The 26,693-nt window shown below is 37.3% G+C and overlaps 1 protein-coding gene across 2 annotated transcripts in view; it reads right to left on the bottom strand.

Moving 5' to 3' along the window:
* The window catches only part of MARCHF3 (membrane associated ring-CH-type finger 3), a 134,055-nt gene that overhangs the window by 2,994 nt on the left and 104,368 nt on the right, over positions 1-26,693 (bottom strand). For both annotated transcript variants that reach the window (XM_070935687.1, XM_070935688.1), the window contains 2 exons: positions 23,217-23,421; positions 5,700-5,909 (listed from right to left, as the gene is read on the bottom strand). In XM_070935687.1, the coding sequence (XP_070791788.1) occupies positions 5,700-5,909; positions 23,217-23,421 (415 nt within the window). The remainder of the gene's footprint in view (positions 1-5,699; positions 5,910-23,216; positions 23,422-26,693) is intronic.

The following is a 26,693-nucleotide window of genomic DNA, read 5'->3' as shown; positions in this document are numbered from 1 at the left end:
AGCAAATGTGTTCAAATAGTATGAACAATCCAGTGCTCTTTGTTTGCCTGAAAAAAAACTTAACAGGATATAATGTAAGGACTACTATACCATTTCAGTGTTATACCCTGTGTAATTTTGTACAGTCATATGCTATTGTGTTAACAAAAAAAATCATGATTTGGGGTCCTAGCATGAGGTAATGAAGTATAATTCAAGCATATTGCAAAACTGTTAGGTGGCAATTGGCTGAATAGAAACTGGATTGTGATTTAATCTCTCTCTCTCTCTCTCTCTCTCTCTCTCTCTCATCTATCAATCTACTATTACACTGAAGCCCTGTTGTTAGACATTGAAACTTTGAAACCTCTTCTCAGAGAACACATTTCCTCATTAATATAGTCCATTCCCACTGAAGTCATAAGAGGATAAGAAAGGTTCTCCCATCTGGCAAGTAACATAAATCATGCACCTACTATGCCCCTGAAACTGTATATTCAATACAATGATGGGAGCCCATGTTTGGTTTAGGCTTATCAACTCCCCATGTATGTGTAAAACAATACTCTTGGATGAAAGACACTTTTAATGATCAGAGATAATTTAAGTTATACACAGTATTGAAGTTTGCAAATTAAGATCCTTATCATTAAATAAACCTTCATTGGTGCCTCCCAAACCTCTCAACTTTCCTAAGGAGATTTGAGAAATCTGTAGGAAGAGGACAGCAAAAGGAAACTCTCAAAGCTGGATGAAAAGGACACTCATGGGATGTTGGATTTAGCTCTCCAACTGTAATTTAACATGGGTAGCAATTAAAAGGCAATAAAATATGGCCAAGGCATACTTTCCAGAAAATATATCTCCTACATCCTTCCTAATATGAAATATAATTTTTAAAATCTGTCCTTTTCAGTATATCATATATTGTTTATCTAAATTGGCATTTAGAATGTACATTTGTTGTCTGGAGCAGCACATCAAGAGAACAGGAGAACAGCAGTACTGTATAATATAACAGTACTGGATAATATAAATAATGAGAAATATATTCATATAGGCTGCCTATTATTTTAGACAGTAGAATTTTTTTTTTTTGCCAATTTTTTCTGGAAGACTGACCGTGCATATATGAAAATAACCTACAGTAATTTTATTGAAACTAAAGGAAGTTTCCAGTCAAAAACTATTTCAGTCAAAAATTAATTTGAGCAGTTTCCACTAGTATAAATCAATTGATTTAAATAGACATTTTATTAATTTAACAAACATTTATTTCTTTACCACCTTGAATCTAAAAGACTTTGGGCTGTAGTAGATAATTAATAATGCTCCTAAAACAGTTTAAAAAAAAAAAAACCCAAGATGACTGCCATAATTTCTCCTAGGGGGCCAAAGAAAATGATTTCTAGTGCCCTTCAAAATGTCAGAAGAGAAGAGACAAGGCACACATTTCTCAATTAAACTGAGCCATCCTATATGTTCATCATAGATAGGAAAAAAACTTAGGGACTCTGCGTTTCCATTATGGGACTTAACAGAACAGTGTCCCTGACAATGTTGTTCCTACTGTGATGGCTTTCCAGAAATCTTAAAGACTGAATCCTCCGCCCCCAAGTTTTTGTTGGCTGAATTTAATCTTATTAGTGATCTGTGACAACAAACTTGAGCTTTTCTTATACGAGTATTGTTAATACTGTTATTTCTTTTCTTTGTGAACATCTTAACACTATTGTCATGATGCCTTTTACCCTGCATGTTTTACTGTAATATATTTATGGATGTTTTAATTTCGTCTGCCTGAAGTTGGCAAGATATAAATTTAATAAACAAATACATAAATAATGTGGCAGCCATTACTGAGAAGAGCTGTCTTCTGATCTGTATTCCTTGGGCACAACCTCTCTAGATGTTTAGACGGCAGAAGGATTTATGGGTGATAATTAGCATTATGCTCAGACTAATAGCAACCGGTGCAGTGATCACAGAATAGGAGAGACTCTGCAATAATAAGATTCTCTTGTTAAGAGCCTGGCTGCTGCATTCTCTACCAGTTGCAGCTTCCAACTGTAGGTCCTGAAAGGCAGACCCATATTAAGTGTGTTGCAATAACACCGAGGTGCATGATCCCTCTTGCTGGATTATAGTGGGTATGATGTGTATGCCTGGATAAAACAAATGTGGCCCATCTAATATGAAATGCTTTAATTTATACAGATGTGTTGACCAGTGCTGGGATTCAAATAATTTAACAACCGGTTCTCTGCCCTAATGACCAGCTGGGTGGGCGTGGCCATGGTGGGCGTGGCCAGGGGGTGTGACAGGCAGCACTCGACCTCCTGCACCCCCCTGGGAGTAAAAATAGGCCGCAGGGGGGCGCACCCCCCGCATTCCATTTTGGGCCTAGTACGACTCCCTGCAGCTTCCTGGAAGCAAAAACAGGCTGTGTGGGGCACGCCACACACCCTCACGCCGTTTTGGACCTAGTAGGCTTCCCTGCAGCCTCCTGGGAGCAAAAACAGGCCGCAGGGGGGCTGTTCTGCACCCCCCTGCACAGTGGTGGGTTTCAAAATTTTTTACTACTGGTTCTGTGGGTGTGGCTTGGTGGACGTGGCATAGCTTGGTGGGCGTGGCTTGATGGGTGTGGCAGGAGAAGGATACTGTAAAATCTCTATTCCCATCCCACTCCAGGGGAAGGTTACTGCAAAATCCCCATTTCCTCCCAATCAGCTGGGACTTGGGAGGCAGAGAATAGATGGGGGAGGGTCCAGTCAGAATTTTTACTACTGGTTCTCCAAACTACTCAAAATTTCCACTACCGGTTCTCCAGAACTGGTCAGAACCTGCTGAAACCCACCTCTGCCCCTGCACCCTGTTTTGGACCTAGTAGGCTTCCCTGCAATTACTGGGGAGCCAAAACAGAGCGCGTGGGGACTCCTGGAAGGGGCGGGATGGGAAGTGATGGGGTCAGACAGCAATTTAACAACTGGTTCGCCTGAACTGCCCTGATCCAGCTGAATCCCACCACTGGTGCTGACAATGAATTCCTTTTTCTAGCAGGAATACATCTTATTCAAAGGTTCTTAAAATAAGTGCTAAAGTGGATGCAGTTTTGATAAAGAAACCATAATAGGACTGAAAAGCAATGCAATGAAAACATAGAACCAGACCAACCAAATATGTACCCTATCTTTTTCATTCTAGTGCTCTCAATTAGAGACAGCACAAGAACTGCTAAGAGCAAAAGTAGAAATTAAAGATGGAACATATTATTTGGGATCAAACTAACATATTTTCAACTTTCTTCACAGACTAGAGAATACTGCAAACACCAAGTATCAAAAAGTTGGTGACCTTCCAAAGGCAGCATATATTAATAACAGTTCAGTCAAATAGAAATTGCAGAAAACTAAGGAATTAGGAGGTATGCACAGGAAGAAAGGAAAATAATTAAGAATGAACAAAGGGGGAAAAAACCCTAGCACTTCTACTCAGATGTAAGTTTCTTTAAGCTTAATGAAGCTTAGTCCCAACTAAGGATATTTAGACTGGCAACCAGATATAAGGAAAGGAGAAAACAGATGAGCAGAAGTCAGTTTATATCATAACCAGGTGAACATCAGGGAATAACAGAGAAGCAAGAGAGAGACAATAATTGACCACCATTCCTTGCTGTTGAAGATTATGAAAGTGATTGTTTCGATAAGAACTTCCCATCATATGTCAAGATAACAGCACAATTTTTTTGTAGTTTGGTGGCTGCACACTGCTGGAAACAGTAATGAAAGTAGGATCTGTTACGGGGGGGGTGATTAGGTAGACCATATTTCCCTTTTTTTTATAGAGAGGAGAGCATTTTTGTTTACTATTTTTCAAGTCTGATTTATGTCTATTGATGTCTGTGCAGTATGGATACCTTCTCCCATGAAGCTGTACACTGGAATCTGTTCTTCATAGCTGCTGGACCACAGCACACATATCTGGGGAGAGTGCAGTATATTTGAGAGGGAAGGAAAGTCTTTTGGCACGAGTGGGAGTCATGGCACTAGATGCAGTTCTTTTTCTTTTTTAATCTTCCCTAAATGAGTACTCAACGTGAAAGTGATGCTGACTAAAACCTATATAAAATACCTACTCTGTAATGGCATTTCAAGATAGAGGACAGTAAGTAAAAAAGTGGTTTTATTTTCTTTATGAAAGCATCTGTGGAGTTGATGCATCTCTGCTATAAGGAACCACTGCTTCTTTCCTGCAGATGTCTTTCAACTGGGAAGATTGACTGCATTCTCTTCACATTTCTTTAGCAGTGAAAATCAATCAGCCCATTTTAAGTAATTCAACCATTCTAAAAGCATCACATTCTCAATTCTTCCTCCATATTTGAGACATTTGGATGTCTGGAGGAAGAAAGACAGCTTGTGTTTCAAAATATATTAGGGTACAAGGTTACACGTTAGAAACTCTTTGGTGGTGTCGAACATAGCTTTCTCACTCAGGTAGGTTTAACTAAAAGCTCCAGACTTGTTATTCTGAAATCTACTGAGCCTTGAAAAACGCTTCTTATTACCAATACCAAAGGAAAAAGACAGCTCAGATCTTTCCTACTATAGCTTGTTCAGAACATTATAGTTTGTTAGTCCTGAACAATGTCCACTAAAGCTTATTTAGGAAAGATGAGCAATGTTTCAAGTTTCTGTCTGGAGGTAAATGCAGGGGTCTCACACAATTCACATTAGAATGAGAAGCAGGCTTGTATAAGATGAATCTCTGATGTTGCCCATCCCAAACAACTTAGAGAAAACAAAGCATGCTGGGTAAGATTTCAGAGCTTTAGCTTCAATCTGCCTACTATTAGTGCCAAAAGGGAAAGGGAATCTGTTTATTTTTTTGACTTGCTGCATAGATGTGATGTTGATGATGTTTGCAAATATTTTGCTGCCTATTTTCCCAGCATTGATTTATTTCACCAGGGTTCTCCCCCCACCCCCTTTACTCATTGTAGTTTGGCTAAAGCCTCTTCATATTAGGCCATTCCAAATACTGGCTTGGATCCAAGGCCATCTGTCTACCAATGGAAGACCTTTTAATCTAAACAACACATCTAATACCACAGACCATTTCTGTGGTAGAAAGGGAAGAGATACTCTTTGTTAAATATATCCTCATTCTGAAGTCTTTATCATTTCTAACATTATGTTGTGGAACAGTGGAAAGGTAGAGAGAGGGAGGGAGAGAATGTTACAAAATAATTCTGCCATTTCCATTAGCCAAGAACATTCTAAGAGGAACTACGGGAATGCAAACCATTCTAGATCCAATCTAAAAGAACCAAATTTTGTGCGCACACTATATATTCTTTTAATGACCCTGCTTCAGGGTGAGGTCAGGGCAACTGATTGGAGCTGAGCATTTACTGACCAGATGCCCTTCCTGACACCTATACAGAGTTCACAGTAGACAATTACTCATTGTGCCCAGAGAGAGAAATAACTGCTGCTATCTAGGATCAAACTCACAGCCTCCTGATTGTGATGTCAGAGCTCCACCTCTAGGCCACCACACCGCTTACAATTTGAAGATATATTATGAAGCTGTTATTCAAATAAAGAAGTTTGATCTTTTCTCATGCAACAATAGCTGTCACCAGATGTTCCCAGAATAACATTATAAGATTTATCATACTCTAATGTAAATAGAAGTCAAATCAAAAGACTACTTACTAGTGTCCAAAAGAGGTAAATTGTGAAGAGTGCGACAGTGAGTGCAATGAGCCCAACAGCTTCTAGCCTACTACTAAAGTGCAGATGATCCACTGCTCCCCGCAGACACAACCAGCCGGAGATAGTAGCCAATGGAGTTATAAACAAGAAGCACACCATGTCCCCAAACAAAGTCCGTTTCTCATGTTGGGGGCCAGGATTTTTTAGCCACTGCAGAAAGAATCAATGCATAGTCAGTCTTAACAAAAGGTATTCATTCAACTAAAGAAACTATTTTCTATCTCATTTATACAATGTTATGTTTTAATAAACAGTAGAAGTAAGGTCACAAAAAAGACAGAAATTTATTAAGCAGAGCTGCTTCTGTTTTTCAGCCAGCAAGAGGTACGACTCCACTTTGATCTTCTATTTATATTACAGCAAAGTGTTCCCATTTGCTCTTTCATATTTGGTATATAATACTTTCTAAAACTCTAAAATTATTTTAACATTGCTAAATAAATAATAGTACGCAGTGTATATAAGTATCCCAAGGTTAATCAATAAGTGCTTATTGATAGTGCTTCCAGTAAATATAATAATTTGTAGGTCAGAAGATGTGGCTATATTTATAAAATTGTGAGTACGCATGGATTTAGATTCAAGGAAGAAACAATCCAGATATTTACATTTTGATAAATCCATGGGGAAAAAGAGAACAGAAAACCGTGTTTGTAAAGAAAAATACTAATAAAATATCTATTTGTTTAACTTCAAAGCAAAAGATAATTATTGGATAGCTACAGATAATAAAGCTTGATTTTATTGTGGAGGAACATGACAACATTTTTTTTATCAAGCTTGTGTAGGCTACTACTACTGTACACAAAATTCTACTTTTAGTTTTTCAAGAATCCTACATATGTTTAATCACAGATACATTTTATTGCTTTCAATTGGGTGTTATTCTCAGGTATATATGCATAAGATTTTACATTCTTTGATTCAGATACGTATTTGTATGACTACAGAAGGACTCCTACTGAGTAACTGCAAATTATTTATTAATTCTTGTAATTTATTCTAATAACATACTTCATTAATATCCTGTTCCAATCACGGTGCTAGCTCATACAGATCTCAGATTCAAAAGGTTATCACGTTTGCTTTTGTGAACAACCCCCCCAAAGTAGAAGTAAACATTAAATTATTGTGAATTTAGATACTTTAAACTTGCTTACAAGCAATTTGAATCAGCGTTCAATTATATAAAATGTTCAAAATATAGGACAGCAAACAGTGCTAAAAAAAATTCTGAAAAGTTTGGTGGATTAGCATAAAATGATGTGTCTCCTAAAATATGTAAGAATAAAGTGAAGCAAAGTAATCTAACTTAGTTCATTTAGCTCATATAACCGATGGAGATTGAGCTGACATTGACTAAGAAAGCAATCACAGAGGATAGCTCAGTAAAAATATCAGTACAATATAGAACTGTCTTGAAAAAGCTAAACCCAAACTGAGATTAGTAGGAAAAGAATCATAAGATTAAATTTCCAATACTGTAATGCCTTTTAAAAGCCTGATGATGATGATGATGATGATGATGATGATGATGATGATGATATACTTCAAATACCATGCACAATTCTGATCATCACACTTCGACTACAGCGAGAGTAAAAAAAATAATGAAAAGTTCCACACAGCTGTGAAAAGACTCAGCTATAAGCTATGAACAATAAAAAGGGATACAATGGAGATATATAAAATTATGCTTGGAGTAATAAAATTACTGGATTAACTCAACCTAGATAATTCCAATCTCAGAAATGTATTTGTTTTGCTCATCTGAGAACTACTGAAGGAAGAGTTGAAGTAGTCAGTCTCATATTTGACAATTTCTTGAAAGTTATGTAGTGATGGTTCTGAATTCACTAGTAGCTACTATTTCCAAGCAGATTATTTACTTCTCTTTGTGTAGCCTCGTATAAATAGAACTATGTCACTTAAATAACTACAAATTCTCTGTACAGGTGAACATGGGAAGCAAATTGCATGGAAAGGCCATGTATCTTGACAAGGTATCAGAAAATAGGAAAGTTTTTTTGGTGTCTTGAGCCTTGATTCACTCTTTTGCAAAACATGCCCACTAGATGATGTTGTAGTCACTGAATAATGATCAGCATGTGTTTGGTGCATGAATTGTTTTAAGTGTTACTTCCACAACACTTCTAGGATTTCAAAAATAAATTGACTTTGTAGGAGTTTAAAAGAGCAAAAACAGTGACTCCCCTTAAAAATATTATTGCACTTCACTTTGTACTATTATCTCAAGGTTAGTTAAAGAATTAAACAAGGCAGTTGGGAAGTAGATATTTTAAAAGTAGAAACAAGGATATTATATTACAGACAAATAAAACTCTCACACAGATTTCAAGGCACTGTATAAAATGATTCAGGGCTCTGTCATAAGGATTTATCTCATTTTCTTAAAAAATACTGCTGAGGATAGTTAACTGGATATGGTTGCTGCAGCAATCCCAAGTACAACTGAGATACTTCAACACATGACTGACTTACAACTTACATCTTGTAATGAGAAACCAAAAGACAACCAAGAGGAAATAGAAATGCCAAGAAGAAAATAGGGAAGAACGCCAAAGATGACATTCAGAGATTAGTGTAGGAGAAAATATTTGACATGCAGACATTCATTGATCACTGTATGAACTGCAGGTACAATGGAGTTTAATTCACTGGGAAGTCTATGCTGCACTGTAATCAATCCCATTGAAAGACCTTTCATTCTCTGATGTCTTGCTTCCAAATCTCCTTTATTTATTCAATCTACAAGCCACCCTTTATAAAGAACTGCATTTTGACTACTCTAATTATTTTCCCAGTTTGGATTGAAAAGCCACATGGTGTACCCTGAAATGAACCTCTAAACATTTTTAAAACTACAAGAATTGGGCTACAGAAACCCATGAGTCAGAGTTTTCTGTTTCTCTTTCCTCCCATCTAATGGTCATCTGGATTTTTGCAAGCCACATTTGGTAGTCCTAATCTCTGTTGCTGCCAGACCAATTTCTCTTCAACTATAAAATCTGTATCAAGTGTAATAATATATTATTAGGTATTGTGCAGTGAGAAGATTGGTTTTTTTTCTTATGATCCCTGTTGATTTGACGTACTTTGAGGTACTTCCACCTCCTGTAATGATGTATATTTTTCACATCAGTAGGGTCCACTTCCCTGGTCCCTATCACTTGTTCTGAAATGACAATAGATAACTCAAAATCTTCTAACACTATTTCCACTTCACAAATTTAGTCATTTTTCTAGCTATAGAGGCTCAAGTCGCTCACGTTCTGGCCTATTCAAGCACCATCTTCACTGAATAATTAGGTTCCAATTTTCAGGCTGGCCTCAAAATTTTTTATACCTTCAAAAAATAAGTCTACATTTTCCTTCCAATTAAAATGAATGCAATGTTATATATCCATTATCCCGATGTGGCATGTTACTGTATTTTTCCTGCAGGTTTCTATTTGACATCTAGTTCAAAATGTATTCACAACTGCTTTTTGCAAAAGAAAAGTGTAGAACTGGCATTTGCAGGGATGGACACCTATAGAAATAATTGAAGATACATAGAAAATGTTAAGAGGGCTTGGTGATCTGTTTAGCTTGAAATATCACATATATGGATGCCATTTTTTTTCTTCTTCTTTCTGAATACCTGCTTAAGTGGAAATGGTTTTCAGTAGTGAGAAAATTAGTGGACCAGGCAAGGCATGAACAGGTAGTTTTCAATCTTCATAACAAATTTGCAATAACATTCCATACATTCAACGAGTCAGCAGTTTGGGATAGTATTTGTGTTTCTGCCATGCAATCATTCAACACTGGAATAATCAATTGCACATTCTATATAGTTTATTTAGGAACTATATTTCTCTAATGCACTTTGGAGCATAAGCTCATTAACTTGACTTTGTAGATACCCATGATCCAATATAGTTCAGCAAGCCCTTTTTTATATTTTACTGGATGTCTATATACCCAGACTTCTATTTCTGCCATATGGTATGAAAGAAGATGTATAAAAGATGTAGAGTAAATTAATTTAAGTGTTTAAATTTGGGTGTGGCCAATAGGAATAGCAATAGTAATAGCATTTAGACTTATATACCACTTCACGGTGCTTTATAGCCCTCTCTAAGCAGTTTACAGAGTCAGCATATTGCCCCCAACAATCTGGGTCCTCATTTTACTGGCCTCAGAAAGATGGAAGGCTGTGTCAACCTTGAACAGATGAGAATCGAACTGCTGAACTGCTGGCAATTGACAGTCAGCAAAATTAGTCCACAATGCTGCATTCTAACCACTGCACCACCATGGCTCTAATATTAATACTAAATACATATCAGAGGTGGGTTTCAGCAGGTTCTGACCAGTTCTGGAGAACTGGTAGCTGAAATTTTGAGTAGTTCGGAGAACCGGTAGTAAAAATTCTGACTGACCCCGTCCCCATCTATTCTCTGCCTCCCAAGTCCCAGCTGATCGGGAGGAAATGGGGCTTTGCAGTAACCTTCCCCTGCCACGTCCACCAAGCCATGCCACACCCACAGAACCAGTAGTTGAAACCCACCACTGGGTTACACACACACACATACATATACATACATACATACATACATACATACATACATACATACATGACTACTATTTTTATAGCTTCTTTCTATAGTAGAAGCAAATGTCAAGCAATCATATTTTTAAGCAGAGTACATCACTGTTAGTCTTCATTGAGTGAGCAATAAATTCATCATCAACCCATTGTATGAAACTCTACACATACCTGAACCAACCTGAAATTCAAAATGCAATTTTCAGCACTTAATAATTTAATTCTCTAGGCATGTTAAATCCATTAGCTAATTAAACAGAAATGAGTGCAGCTTAAACCAAGAACCGGAGTATTTCAGTTTAACCCAATACATAGCCCAATTCCTATCATGTTGACTTAGAAATAAATTCCACTGATTTTAATGAGCTGTGGTTCAAGCTACAGATATTTTGGATTGTGGATTTACACATCTCAATCCCAAGTGTTTATTCTGAAATACTACTATTGTGTTCAATGTCTTAACTTCTTGTCTTGGTGTAAATAATGTCTTCAGTGCTACTGACTAGTTATTTCCCAGAGAATGTATACAAATTCTTTCTTAAAATTTAATTTAAAGTAAAACCATTTTTTTAAAAAAACAGAGATTGAAAATCAGATTTATCAACCAGAACTCTGAGGCAAAAGAAATATAATGAAACAAAAAAGAAAGGTAAGCATGCTGATTCCCCCCCCCCAAACTAAATGAAACAGACAATTCATTCACACAAAAATCCATTCTTGATTACCCCAGTCTTTCTTCATTTCAAAACTATTATTTACAAGGTGTAATCATTTTCTTGCAGCTGTTGCTAAATAATTGAAAGTCAGATTATTTTGTCAATCTACAATAAAACCTCCACAGATGATTATAAAATACAGATTTTTACCCATCCCTAATCTTATATACTTATAATCTTAGTATATAAGCAAGTTTGAAGTGAAATATATCACTAAGCAACTTGAAGCACTGGCACTAAAGAAACATACAAGAGTTCATGGGACGTTTCTAGTAATAAATGCAGCCAATTAGTCCCAGCCAATTAGGTTGCTGTATGGGGAAAGGATTATCAGTAATAGTAACAGAATCCTACACTGCTACATTTTTACACACAAACACACACAAAGAGCTGATACTAAGAAAAATCCATATTGCAGAATCAAGATATAATCTTTTATATCTTTCTATCACACTTAAGAAGACACTGAATAAAAAGGGAAGGTTTTGTTTCTGCAAATACAGAATACGACTGAGGTTTAGTGGAACAGCCGTCAAGAAATATAGAACAGAAAAGATAAAGATTTAGGGTTACAGAACATAACATTATAATAAATCAGGGGTCTCCAAACTTGGCAATTTTAAGACTTGTGGACTTCAACTCCCAGAATTCAGGGAGTTGAAGTCCACAAGTCTTAAAGTTGCCAAGTTTGGAGACCCCTATACTAAATGGATAAATATACAGATAGGCCTCAACTTACAACCCATTCATTTAGTGACCTTTTGAAGTTACATCCTCACTGAACAAAAAGGATTTGTGATCAGTTTTCATACTTATGACTGTAGCAACATCCTCATAGTCACATGATCAAAATTCAGGCATTTGGCAAGGAGTTCATATTTACAACAGTTGCAGCATCCCAGAATCATGTGGTCACCATCTGCGACCTTCCCAACCAGCTTCCAACAAGCAAAGTCAATGGGGGGAAGTTGTATTTGCTTAATTACCACTTGTTTCACTCAACAACTACAGTGATTCATTTAACAATCCTGGGAAAAAAGTTGTAAAATTGGACACGACTCACTTAACACCTATTTTGCTTAACAGTAGAAGTCCTGGACTTATTTGTGGTCATAGGTCAAGGACTACCTGTACATATTATCTGGACTTTTAGATTGCATAAAATGTTCTAAATGGGAAGCATCATAAACATCAATTTATGATTCAAATATTCATATATAGTTAGGATAAGTGTAGGATATTAATATCTTGCTACAAGATGCCTGAATTCATAGAACTCAGGTTAGTTTCAGATAACTTTGTCAGAGATGTCATCTGTACGTTTCAATTGTCTCTTTCTAGGACAGTTAGGTCTACAGACATGTTGCTATACTGACTGTCAAGTTTCAGCATATTTCACTACCAATGTCTATAGCAAATGTGCAGCCTTCATGCCTACTCAGCAATAGCTACTTGGACTCTTTCTCTATCTCATCTGTTTCTGTTAATGCACACAGTTCACAATTCAGAAGGATGACTTCAAAGCATGTGAAATAGGATACATTTTAATAGTATTGATGTATTTATCTGTTGACATGAGCATACAATTTTGTTTTGCAATGATGTACTGATGGCTGTTGATTATCTCTACTGATTCAGCTTTTGATTTTATAGCTGAAAACCTTACTGGAAATGTTCAATGTTCTTAGTGAGATTTTGAAGAGAAAAAAACCCACCCCATGATACAAAGTCATCACATAGTGATGAAGAATACCTTCCATGCTACCATCTGTGATAGCCAACAAAAGTGGTCCATTCAACATTGTGCCAGGTCACTTAGCATCATTATTAATAATAATGCCTTAGAGTAGATCTTTCAGAGTAGTCTTCTATCTGTTTGTCAAGGACCCAGGCATACACTTAGCTGTCATTGAGCTGGATTTATAATTAGTAATGCTTGGAATTGGTCCATTGAATCAAGAAGACCTAATCATGTTAAATTACATTTCACTGACTTTAGTGAATATAATTTTGGATCCAGCACATTTGCACTGGACATTTTCGTTTTACATATATGCTCTATCTCTCATAGATGTATTTTTAAATGGATAATTTCTGTGTTCACAAAACACAGTATGCCAGAATAAATCACTTGTTGACTTAATGAGATGGCCTGGCTCACACAAGACTAATGAAATGGCTGGGGCCCCACAATTTTTTGAACCACAATGATCTAATCCTCTGTCAGTTTCATCTAGCATACAGTGAGAACCCAGCCGCAAGTTTCAGGCAGTTTGATTTGTAATGTTTATTCTGTTGTAATACCTCTCAGTGCTCTCGTTTCTTTTCTCTGGAATAAGTTTTAAAAATAAAATAATAAATCTTTCAGCCTAGGCTTCAACTACCTCAGGAGAGTATAATGAAGTTATTCCCTCTTTGGTTGCAACAGGCTCAATTGCCAATTCTAGTCCATTTTAGCTCTTAAAGCCAGTGGGCCATTTCATTTTGTTGATTACATGCCTAAAATGCTTTTCCTTCAGCCCTGACAGTGATCTCTTGGTGAACTGTGTCAAAGAGTGTCAAGCCTCCAGTTGCAGTAACAGGATACTAACCTCCTGCCTCAGTGATTAGTGCACAAAACTAATCTCAAAGGAAGCAGGGAAAACAGTTCAAAGCTCAGTATGGGAAAACAGTCTAGTGATGTTCATATTTCAATATAACCAACTGCAAAAAAACGTTCATATAGCAGGAAAGTGCCTCTTAATACTGCTGAGACCAGTAAAAGAATAATAAAGCCTTTCTGATGCATTGTAAGAAGCTTGGTCAAAAAACAACGTAAGCCTTAGTTCTGCATGAATATCGCCGTACTTCAAAGGATTATTATATTGCATTGCTTAAAACATACAGGTTTGTGATAGCATTTCTCATTTGTTTTAATGTATTACATACCGTTTAATGCTCCAGTAATACCGGAAGAAATTGTGTGTGCTCATATGCTGCTAGGCTAGAACTCCTAGCATCTTTTTGTGTTTAGTCATTGTGTAGTAGAGACTCACTTCTCATGTTACAAATGGGAAAGCTAGAATTTCATAGAAGTAAATGCAGCAGGTGAGGCATGTTACTGCCAGAATAGTATGACCTACTCAAAAGTCCTCCAAAACTCATTCCAATATCATGTACCGGTGATCATGTACAATCCTCGACTTACAACAGTTCATTCAGTGACCGTTCGAAGTTACAACGGCATTGGAAAAAGTGATCTTTGACTGTTTTCTCACTTAGAACCTTTGCAGGATTCCCATGGTCACATGAGTTACATTTGGATGCTTGGCAACTGGTTCATATTTATGACAATTGCAGTGGTGGTATTCAACTGGTTCTATCCGGCTCGCGTGAACCGGTAGCGGAGACTGCGGGAGGCTCTGCCCGCTCCGCCCACCTGCCCGGACGTCATCATATTTGCGAATGGGTAATGAAGGTAAGTGAATACCATCCCTGGACGATTGCAGTGTCCTGGGGTCCTATGATCCCTTTTTGAGATCTTCTGACAAGCAAAGTCAATGGGGAAGCCAGATTCATTTAACAACCATATTATTGATTAAACAACTTCAGTGATTTACTTAACCACTGTGGTAAAAAAAGTCATAAAATGAGACAAAACTCACTTAACAAATTTCTCACTTAGGAACATAAATTGTGGTTGTAAGTTGAGGACTATCTGTACACAATTACCAAATAATGATCTAACATGAACCAACTAAGTGATTAGATTCATGCTCAACTAACATAATATGATTTGTTCAGTTCTGCATTACCATGTATTAGGAACTAGGCGTGTAGCTAATAAATTGCTTGGTTTAATTATTGTTTTGTGTCCATTGTTTAATGCAATATGCAAATCCAGTCACTGACAGCCAAATTCTATCTAGGTCTATTAAACCTACAACATACAGTTTTTAAAACATCATATATTAATTTTGTATGCCACCCTATTGCAATAAAATCAATAAAACATAAAGGTAAATTGCAATAAAATCAATAAAAATAAAGGTAAATTGCAATAAAATCAATAAAACATAAAGGTAAAGATAAAAGATAGCAACCACAAAATATGAATTAAGGGAAGAAGTTGGTTCCTCTTTTCTAATTGAGTTCTTGTGTTCTTCAATGTGTGCACTTATTCTTCTGTTGGTTTGTCCGATGTATGTGGTGGGGCAGGCGGTGCATGGGATTTCATATACTCCTTGATTTTCTAACTCAATTTTGTCTTTGGGGTTTCTTAGGATGGTGGATATTTTTCGGTTTGTGCAGAATGCTGTCTTGATGTTGTGTTTGTGGAGGATCTTGCTGATTCTGTCTGTGGTGCCTTTTATGTATGGGAGGAGGGCTTTGCCGTTTTCTTGTTCTCTGTCTTGGATTTTAGTGGGGGTTTCTTTTTGGATTAGGTTGGTGATCTTATTTCTTTGGAATCCATTGGATGTTAGTACGTTAGTGAGAGTGTGTAATTCGGTTGTAGTTCGGAGAGTGTGTAGTTCGGTTTTTAGGTGTTGTTTGTCAGGTCCTTGGTCCAACACCTCAAAGCCACAGGACATGATATTGACTTTAAAAAGACCAGAACTATCGCCAAAACTGAACACTTTAACAACAGAATAATCAGAGAAGCCATTGAGATAGAAAAATGTCCACACAGCATGAATAAACGAGATGATACCTCCCGCCTGCCAGCCGTTTGGAAACCTGCCCTTATTGACAAACGAGTCCCTAACACAAAGAATGACACCAGACCCACACTCACGAGAGCCACACAGGATGTAACCACCACACATCCACGCAGAAAGCAGACTCAAACCCACACTGATGATCAGGCACGACCACGGACCAGAAGCCAGACACAGCTGCATCATTAGCCACTTTAAACCCCTCCAATCCATACATGAAGCAGACTGACACCCATCATGAAGAGATGGCACGGCCACGAACACAAAGCCAAACAACAGCAACACAGCTCACCAGCTCAAATCCCCCTGCTACTCAGACTAACCCGAGCACAACCAAGCCCCCACCTAAACAGAACACACACCCATCCAATCAGAGCACAGCCAAACCCCCAACCAATCAGAACACACCTCCACCCAATCAGAACACAGCCAAGCTCTCACCCAATCAGTTCACACCCCCACTGGCAGTTAAAAGGAAGAAACAGTTGCGATCACACACACACACACACACACACACATATATATATATATATATGAAATCTGTTGCTGTTATTAGAATTAAAATAAAATCAGATAGTTTCTGAATATGACTTTACATTTTCATAACTAACGTTATAAGGGCAGAATGTACTTTCTGCTTTTTGCTTAAAAGTTCTGCACCCTGATGAAAAGATATTCTTTAATAATGCTCATGAATTCTTATCTATAGTATTATAGTCTTTTAATAAGAATAAGAAATGAAAATAACCTCTAATCTTTCCCAGTAGAACTAGAAAAAAAAATGCATTTCGTTATCATAAGGAGAACAAAATATCATACAAAATGTTACATTGGAATTCACATTTTCCTACATCCGATTTTACACAATTATATAATAAGCTGCTGAAGTCATAACTTTATATTCGGATGATTAAAAAGTAAATAAAACCCAAGGCAAGACTCTAAAATAATGAAGAATCTTTAATAACTGCCCGGTAGGTAAAAAGCCATGCTTTATGCTTGCTTCGACAAATGACACCACTGTTATTCTGTGATAAGATAAAACCCAGGGAAGAAGAAGCTATAAATTAAAGCTTGGCATCCCACTTGTTCTGCAAGGTGAATGAATAATGAAACCAACGCCTGGTCAACATTGACAATGTCTCTAATCCATATTCTCTGCAAAAGGAAATCCTTATCGGGGAGAAGCAATAGTGAAGTCAGAGGATCAGAAGGTAAATAGATTACAAAGATGCTCTTCTCTGAAAATGAAAGCCACGTTGGACAAAAATGGCTACAGTCTCCATTTTTATCAATGATTTATACTTCACCACCATCTAAAATGTGTCCTGATAGAATTATGCTGAGAACAAATAGTGATAACCTCTACATAAGCAGCCAGCCGTGCTGTTTCAGTTTCTATGCAATTAAGAATATGTCCATTTTGAGGAAAAACTGTAGAACAATCCAGAGCCTTTTGCTTTCTATTCATTGTTATGAACCATAAGTTGGTATTTTATAGAGTGCTGCTGTATATATATATTTCATTTATATTCATGTCTTCCTTTGTCGCCTGCCTCCATAGGAAATTTCCTGAGATAGACAATTCTGGGATGTATCAGCAAATCTTTATTTTTGCAGATATTAAACTACTTTAAATGAATTCCCTTTTTTATACAAAAAAAAAAGTACAAACAGTATTGAGTATGCCGCTGAATTTGCCTGTTAACTCATTTTCACTTTTGCCTTATTTAAGCATATAACATAAGCCAATTTTAACAGGCTACTTTTTTGCCTCTTGAGTTGGAAGAAAATTTCCTCTGTGATCACACAGCAATACCTTCCCAGCTCTGGAAGCATTCGCTTTCCATTTGAGCTCAGCCAGTTACTATTAAGACTCAAGAAATGTCACATTCCATTTGTGCAGGAGAACATTTTCATGGACAGCCAATCAGAAGGTGAAGCTGAAATAAATTAAGCTGTACATCTACTGTCACTGCAATCTTGCGTAATTTATTTATCTTGATAAGGTTTTCATGAAAAATCATATGCACTGATAATTGAAAATCTTTTTAGTTTTACAGTAACCAAGCCTTGAATCATTTTCCACAGTTTAATTCCAATGTAGCTGCTCACTTAAATTGAGAGTTCATACCATAATGTAGACTTGGTTAAACACAGCTATAGCTACAGTTGAACGAACAGGTCTGTGTGAAAGAGGAATAACTGCAGGCAATAAGATTACCCCCCCCCCCCCGTTTCACTATCCCTCATTTGCTACTGCTTTTATCAGGTACTGTAGATTAGCCCTGTCCTCTCCCATTGCAGGGCCATGGCAAACAAACTATTTTATGAGGGGAAAAAATCCAGGACTTTTTGATGTAGAAATATTGATGGCTTTTCTGCTATATAGTGAGTTTGTTTGTTTGTTTGTTTGTTTGTTTGTTTGTTTGTTCTGCTGCCTGTCTCACTCTGAAAAGTGCCTCAGGGTGGCTTACAATTAAATGACAAGCCATTAGGAAAACCAAGCAAAGATCCAAAAGGGGATGGCCCACTTCCAACTGCAAATAACTAATGGACTATGACAATTCACCATGGCCTACTCGCCGCAGGACAACGCGCCATGGGACAAGAGTTACAATAATATCAAAGAAATGGTGGAATAGAATCATTAAAGAAAGGATGCAAAAGGAGGGACAGAATGAAATGTGAATAATTTTTTAAAAAATTTATTTTAAATAATTAAATTGAATTGTTAAATTGTCCTGTGATGAGTTGTCCCGCTGTGAGTTGGCCATGGCAAGTTGTCCCATGGCAACTTGGCCGTAACAAATTATCCCATTCTGAATAACCATTCCTGGCAGTAGCACCTGTAACAAGCTACAGTAATGACAAAATGACGCATGCATGTAATTTTAAAATGCCATGACTACGGTATGTATTTGTCAAAAATGTCTGACAGAAGTATTAAGTTGCAGCATTTCTCTGATTTACATATCAGGCGTATGCTGTCATTTCCTTGCTTCCCTTTCCCCTCTGGATGTCTATGATTTCTAGAAAATCTGATATGTCATCAAGCTTTTTTTTTAAATCTGTCAAGTCCTGTTTCTGTGAGGAGCTTAAAGCATTATATTCATCTACTCATGAAATGATGAAAGCACACAGACCTCCCTCTGAATCTTATTTATCATGAAAGGGTAGCCCTTGCTTAACGACCATTCAAAGTTATGATTGACCTCCCCCAAAGTTAGTTATCACCTGTCCACAAAATTATGGCTGCTACCCCCCCCCCAACATCGAATTTTCGGTGCTTGATAACCAGCTTGCATTAATGATTATAGTGTTCTGTGGTCACATGACTGCAATTTGTGCCTATTTTTGCTGGTTTCTGGTAAAAAACACCCATTAAAAAGAATGAATTTGCTTAATGACCAGATGTTTTACTGCAGTGACTTGATTTACAACTGTCATAGAAACAGTTGTAAGATCTAGTCAGGTCATATGTGACTGGCATAATGACCGCAATGACTTATGACCAGTGGTGGAATTCAAAATTTTTTACCATTGGTTCTGTGGGCGTAGCTTGGTGGGCATGGCAGGGGAAGGATACTGCAAAATCTCCATTCCCACCCCACTCCAGGAGAAAGATACTGCAAAATCCCCATTCCCACCCCACTCTAGGGGAAAGATACTGCAAAATCTCCATTCTCTCCCCACTCCTGAGGGAAGGATATTGCAAAATCTCCATTCCCACCCCACTCTGGGGCCAGCCAGAAGTGGTATTTGCCGGTTCTCCGAACTACTTAAAATTTCTGCTACCGGTTCTCCAGAATCTGTCAGAACCTGCTGAATAGCACCCCTGCTTATGACCAAAATTCTGGGTTCAACTGTGTTTAAGTGAGGACTTCCTGTAGTCTTCTAAGTAAAGTTTAGAGAACTGAGACTCCATTGTACAGTATAAAGTCAGTACTGGCCCAGAAGATATCTTCCAGAAGGTGTTTCCATTATTGAAAGCTAGTAACTCAGTATCTACCAAATGTCTGCACTGTTCTTCCTCCTATCTATTCCTTTTATGCACATGTCATTTCTTCTAGATTTTAAGCCTTAAGACCCCAGATTCCTGACAAGGGAGAAAGAAAATCAGGATTCATTTTATACCAGTGGAACTTGGAATGGGTTCTGTCTCTCTCTGGAGTACAATGGACAACTACCTAAGGAACTAACCAGAATACTACAGAAAACCCGTGAACCCTTATGAATTGAAAAAAGCTAAGAGTCGACCTGAAAGAAAGAGGTGTTTTGTGGTGGTCACTAATTTCCTCCCAAGATGAGCTTAGACAGCTATCTCCAGACACAAAATAGCTGCCACAAAAGAGTTGCTATGATGTGATAGGTGGCCATATAAACCTAATTGAATTAATTAAATAAATGCTTTATGTATAGTCTTCTATGTGCCTGTATGAGAAGGTGATGAAGTAAGTTACCAAGACTAAACCTATCAATATCAGTTCTTTCCTCTTGATTCTGGATCAATGACAGAGACAAGAAAAAGTTGAAAGACACTATAAGGATTTGGGAAGGAAGGTCAAGGAAATTGGAGTACAGGCAGTGTTTTCATTAATCAGTTTCTTTTCATTGCTCAGTTTCAATTATCCATTGAGGGTCATGGGGCAAGAAAACAGGGTTCTAGAAGTCAACAAATGGCTCCACAAACAGAAGGGTTGGATTCTATGACAGTGGCCTGTGCAACCCTCATGGAGGGCTTCTGGAAATTGATGGACATCTTACAAAACCTGGGAAGTGTTTGCCAGTGTTTTGAACACTAATCAGGAAGGCATTAAACAAAAAGAAAAGCAGACTTGGGTGTCAAAAGTCCAGAATTGAATATCTAGCCAAGGACAGAGTCAAGAAAGCAGAACACAAAATGAAAAGCAGGATACTAGGATGGAGCCTCAGAGCTTCTTAGGACAAGACTGCAGAGATACCAGTAGGTGGTACTCAAAACCTATATTTTAGCATCAATGCAAAAAAAATAAAATATGGGAATAAAAAGGGAAAACCAGAGCTCTTAACACAGGAAGACAAATGCAATGAGATAAGCACCACTGAAACTTGTTGGTCTGATACTCATGACTGGCATATAGCTCTGCAAGTACATGAATAGGAAGGAAGAAGAGCAGCATAGACAAATAGAAGATGGTATCCAGAAATTGTAGTAATTCTGCCACAAAAATTAACAGACTGAGCTGAGGCTTGCAAGAGATATCAAAACTAACAAATAGAGCATTCTTTGGTTATGTTAGAAAATGCAGGTCCATTGCTCAGAGAAAGTGGTGAAATGTGTGGATGATGGTGAGAAGTAGAACTTGCCAAATCCCATTTTATATCTGCCTCCTTTGAGAAGGAAAATGGAGATGTAGGTAGCAATTTTTATGCTACAGGGAGAACAAGGAGATACAGCTTTCAACATAGAAGGAAAGAATAATAAAGAACTACCTAATGTAAATGAATTTGTCTCCAGAGCCATATGGATTATATCCTGGGGTAGTTAAATAATTAGCAGAATTGATCGTAGAACTGTTCTCAGTAATCTTTGAAAACTTCATGTCTGCACTGAGCAAAGTCCTTGAACAGATTCTCAAGCAACCTGTTTGTGAGAGCTTGAATTGGCATGTTACAATTAAACAAGAGTCAATACAGTTTATCAAAATCAGTGTCTGACTAATATTACTCCCTTCAGTAGTGTTTCTAATTTAATAATTCAGAGGAAGGCCACAGACATAGTATACTTGGACCTCAATAGAACCTTCATCAGATAGTCATCAATGAGTAAAACATAAAGAAGATGATATTAGTTAGATGAATTCACAATTACCTGAATGATTGAACCTAAGGAATTCTCATTAATTGCATCACTTCAGACAGTAAGTATTGAGTGACTATAATTTATACGATGGAATGTAACAGTTAGAAATATGAAGTTCTGTATATGGGTAACAAAAATGTAGGGCAGAATATAGGATGGGTAGACACTTGCCTGGCAGGAGTACATATGAAAGTGATCTGGGTATCCTGGTCAACCAGAAATTAAATGTGAGTGAGCAGTGTAATTTAACTGCTAAAAAAGGCAAATGCTATATTAGGATATAATAACAGAAGCAAAGAGTCCAGGAGGTAACTATGCCACAGGCTGTTCCACTCTACTCTGCCCTGGTCAGAATCTACTTGAAATGCTACATACTGATCTGGGCACCAGAGTTTAAAAAAATGGACCAAGTGGAACAAGTTTGGAGAGGAATCACGACAGCAAAGCATCATGAAGAACAGTTTAAAAATCTAGGTATGTTTATAGTAGCAATTTTCAAACATCTGAAGGGCTGTCACATTGGAGTGAACATCCTCTTTTGCCCCAATTAGTTAAAATATAAAGAAGGAAATTCAGGTTAGGCATCAGGGGGACCTTTCTGAATGAATGATCTATCAGCCAGGGGACAGGCTACCATATGAGGCAGTCAGTTCTCCTTCACTGAAACAGATGGCGGATGTCAGAGATGATCTGATGGCTCCTGCACTGAATGAAAACTTGACCTAGAGACTTCTAAAGTCCCTTCAGTTCTATGATTCTGAACAGTGGAATAATATTGGTTGAAACAAAATAAAATACATAGTTCTATCTTGGCAACTTCATAACTATTTTTTTTATAACTTGTGGAAAAATAATATATTATTCAGAATTCTCACAATCCACTGGTTCATGTTGATTTTTAAGAGACCTGTAATATACTGTCTTTCAAAAGAAAACAAAAAGCTTTTAGTGCAGCAGTCAAGTGAGTATATTGTCATTTTATATACAGCTCAATTTATTTAAATCACTTATTTAAATTACTGCAGCTAGAATGAGCTAATAGAAGAAAACAACTTGCTTATATACTGTTGGGCAACTAAGAGATGCAACAAAAATATTTAAAACGTAAAAAATACCCCATCACCTGTCAGTTCAGTGGATTTTAAAAATGATTTCTAAGCATATATTTATAATACACCCTAATATTTCTCTTAATATGGTATAAATGTATTTCCTTTCAAAACACCAAATCAAAGAATATTACATGTATCCTAATTTTTTTCTGCTATAGTTAATAAAGGTACATAAAACCCAAGGCATCAATTCCACTTTAATCACTCATGGGCTTAGCTAAAAACTGAAAGGATTCATAACTGAATTTTACTTATATTTTTACATAACTCTATTTTTTATTCGTTCAACTACTGTGAGTCATTTAGACAGTGAGGTGGGCAGTGTGTAAATTTGATTAATAATAAATAAATCTCTTCTTGCTGTCCTTCTGCTCCTCCTCTTTGACCCTAAACTTTCCAAATTACAGATTTTCCTTTGCTTGCGGTACAGTATAAAAACATCCATAATTAAAAGCTTCTCTCAATTACTGACCTCGACCAATGGCCTTGGTTTGCGCTCTACTGTAAACTTGAAGTGGCAAAGTTCACAGTAATTGGTATTTGAAGATGAGAGCCAGTGTTCCAGGCAGCTACGATGAATAGTCCCCAAAGTTCCAGTACATTCACAAGGAGATAGCAGGTCTTCTTGACTGCTGCCTTCGTGGCAAATCCTGCACATTGGTCGGTCATTGAAAGGACTGCAAAAAAGGAGTCATAAATTGGTGCAGGAGTCATAAATTGAAGGAACATCAAGGTTATTTCAAGGTTAATTGTACTGTATACAGTTGAACTTAAGAGCCTAATTCATTGCTGTGCATAATCTCTTTCCAACTACCTACAATGTAATCTTACCATAGTAGAATAATTAACAAGGCAACCCCCATTTCTTTAAGAACACTCAGTCATTCATATATATATGAATGAATATATCATATATATATATATATACTCGGTAGATGTGATTCTACTGAGCTGGAGCTACAAAAAAACCTTGGTTACGTAGGGAAAACCTGGCTAGAAGAAAAACACACATAAACCCTACGAAGAAGTAATATAAGTTATATATATATAACAGGACCAATGAAATGTTATGGGAAACTGCTTTAACAAATTCCAGAAGTATTAAATATTAAGATACAAGGAGAAATGAAGGTGAAGAGTGAGACTATGCAAAAACTCTGTTTCGAAGTTTATTATGGCACATGACCCCCAGAAATCCAACATAATAAAGAAAACTTGACATATTTATTTTTTATTTTATTTATTTTATTTTTGGATTTATATACCGCCCTACTCCTGAAGGGCGGTGAACAGCCAAAAAGATAAAACACACAAACTACAAAGTTTAAAAGACAATATAAAAACCCATTAAATAATTTGGCCCAAAACAAATTAAAACACCCCTAATGTTTTAAAACAAATTTAAAATTTACAATTAAAAGGGAAGTTAGGCCAGGCCAGCCTGTTGAAATAAAAAGGTTTTGAGGGCACGGCAGAAGGTACTTAAATCTGGGATCCTCCGTATCTCCAGGGGGAGCTCATTCCAGATGGCAGGTGCCACCACAGAGAAGGCTCTCCCCCTGGGGGCTGCCAGTCGACACTGTTTGGCTGACCGCACCCTGAGGAGCCCCTCTCTATGTGAGTGTACTGGCCGGTGAGAGGCTACTGGTGGCAGAAGGCGGTCCCGTAAGTACCCAGGTCCTAAGCCATGGAGCGCTCTAAAGGTGGTAACCAAAACCTTGAAGCACACCCGGAAGACCACCGGGAGCCAGTGCAGCTCACCCAGGAGAGGTGTTACATGGGAACACCATGTCGCTCCCATAACCACCCGCGCGGCCGCACTCTGAACCAGTTGGAGCCTCCCGGTGCTCCTCAAGGGGAGCCCCATGTAGAGAGCATTACAGTAGTAATGCTACTGTACATATAAATGTTACTGTTTTACATATAAAATATTCAATGTTCTACTATATTAAAATTAACATTTGGAATGAGCCAACTTCGGATATAGCAGTTGTGTATTGTAGTGCTATTAATTACACAGCGCAATCAGAAATATAAGAAAACCCAAACTGTCTGTGACTGTGGCGGAACTCTTAGGGATACAATTGCTTAAATTGAAATGGATCACTTTCTACAAAATACAATCCTATGTAAAGATGTCTTGAGAATGAAGCTCTTTTCTTCTTTACTGCAACTCCTATTGCAGTGTTTCACACAGCTTTTTCTTGGAAACCAGCTTCTGATTTTACAGCATAATAGTTAATTGATTAGCTGTAGCTATTCATTCTCACACTTATTTTTCACAATCTCTCTCCTTCCCTCTCTAGTGTATGTCTAGAGCACATTTATATGCATGCTCAAGATTTGTTTGCTTGAACGGATGAAGCATTTTCAATCTATTTTTTTCATTTCTTCATCCATTGCGATTGGTTTTATTTAAGAAAAATCTATTAATATTATCAGAAATATCCAAAACAAACTTTTCAAGTAAAATCTAATTCTGGCTCCTTTGAAATGGTATTAAATATCCTCTCTGATGTACATGCAGCTTTATTGCTTCTTCAGGTTATCACGTGCAGAGTGTCCATGTGCATGCTCTAGGCAGAAGTCCTATGGATGTTAGGTTTAATTTGCTGCTCTACATAGTCAGCCTACTTTTTCTCCTCATGTTAGTTTCACACTATACTCATCACAATGTGCTGGCTCAACTACTGTATCTCCTCTCTCTTTTTCGAATCTACACAACTTAGAACATCCCTTTTTCCACGTGGCACCAGTTTCCCTTGGAGAATTGGAGCAATGTCTTTGCTGAGACAACAGTATCCTCTCTAGACCTTGGGATTAACGAAGAGAAAACAGATAGGAGGCGCAAAGCTGCCAACCAGAAGCAAAAAGCTGGGACCAAATATTTGGTGCAGGCGCCCTTCACATCCAAAAGTGAGAAATGAGCAGCACAGAGTCTGCTAATACATAAGGACAGGTGAGATTTTAAACCTTGGGGCTGCTATAAATAGCAGGCTGGCTTGCAAGATTCTGTAACAGCCAATTGTCTCATTATTTCCCTTTTGTTTGTAAAAGTGACTTTTACAAAAGCCTTTCTTCCGTTGCTAGCTGAGTAAGGAATGCTGAGTAAGTTTCTTCAGAGAGATGTACTACTGTCTCTTGGGTGAAGGTCCGACAATTCCTGCATTTAAAGGAAAGAGTGTTCTGCCCTTATTTTTGGAGGACTCCAAAGTATACTTTGTGGAAAGCCACCAGAACAGTTACTACTCTTAGACTTTTTCATTGTTTTTATATATGATGTGATAGGTTGTTTTTCCAGGTCCTTAGGTTCTTGTAAGATCTTCAAAAGAAAATAAAACGGAAGAAGATAGCTGTAGGGGATTTGTTGCACAATGCACATACAACCCGAACTTACATAGTATAAACCTAAGGGCCATTATCACCTGCAACAGTTCTTCAAATTCTTCTTCAGGAAAAGAAACTTGGGACTTTATTCCTTAGCCTATTTGTTTAAGTTTAAAATTCTTTCTTCCAAGTTAAATTGTTAAAATTGATTTGAATAAACATCAGTAATTTATAAGTGAGGACAGACCTGTTGTGTTTCATTTGCTTTCCTTATGAAATAACTGAAGCAAAATGTATTTGATTTGACCTTCCCTATTGCAAGGCAATCAAACTGGGATATTTCTGTTTCAATCTATTTATTCTTTCCTTAAACATGATTGTAGGTATATCTTAATGACTAGTTTATTCATAATCGCAAAATTATTCAAATTAATATTTACAATTTGATAGTGCCTATCTCAATAATTCCATTTTTAGGCAGTATGATACAGAATTGCTTCCCCTAATGTGGGAATCCAGGCATAGCATTATCCAAAGTATCAGGAAGAGATCAAGTTGGGAAGGGCTGGTATTCTAGTTTCAACATTGGGACTTGAAGGTTAATATCCCTCTCAACTATGCA

This window comes from Pituophis catenifer, unplaced genomic scaffold (assembly GCF_029215685.1).
Source record: "Pituophis catenifer annectens isolate HBS135680 unplaced genomic scaffold, rPitCat1.0.hap2 SCAF_2, whole genome shotgun sequence".
NCBI classification, from domain to species: Eukaryota; Metazoa; Chordata; class Lepidosauria; order Squamata; family Colubridae; genus Pituophis; species Pituophis catenifer.
Note: the sequence above shows the minus strand (reverse complement) of the source record. Positions and strands in the feature narration are given on the sequence as shown.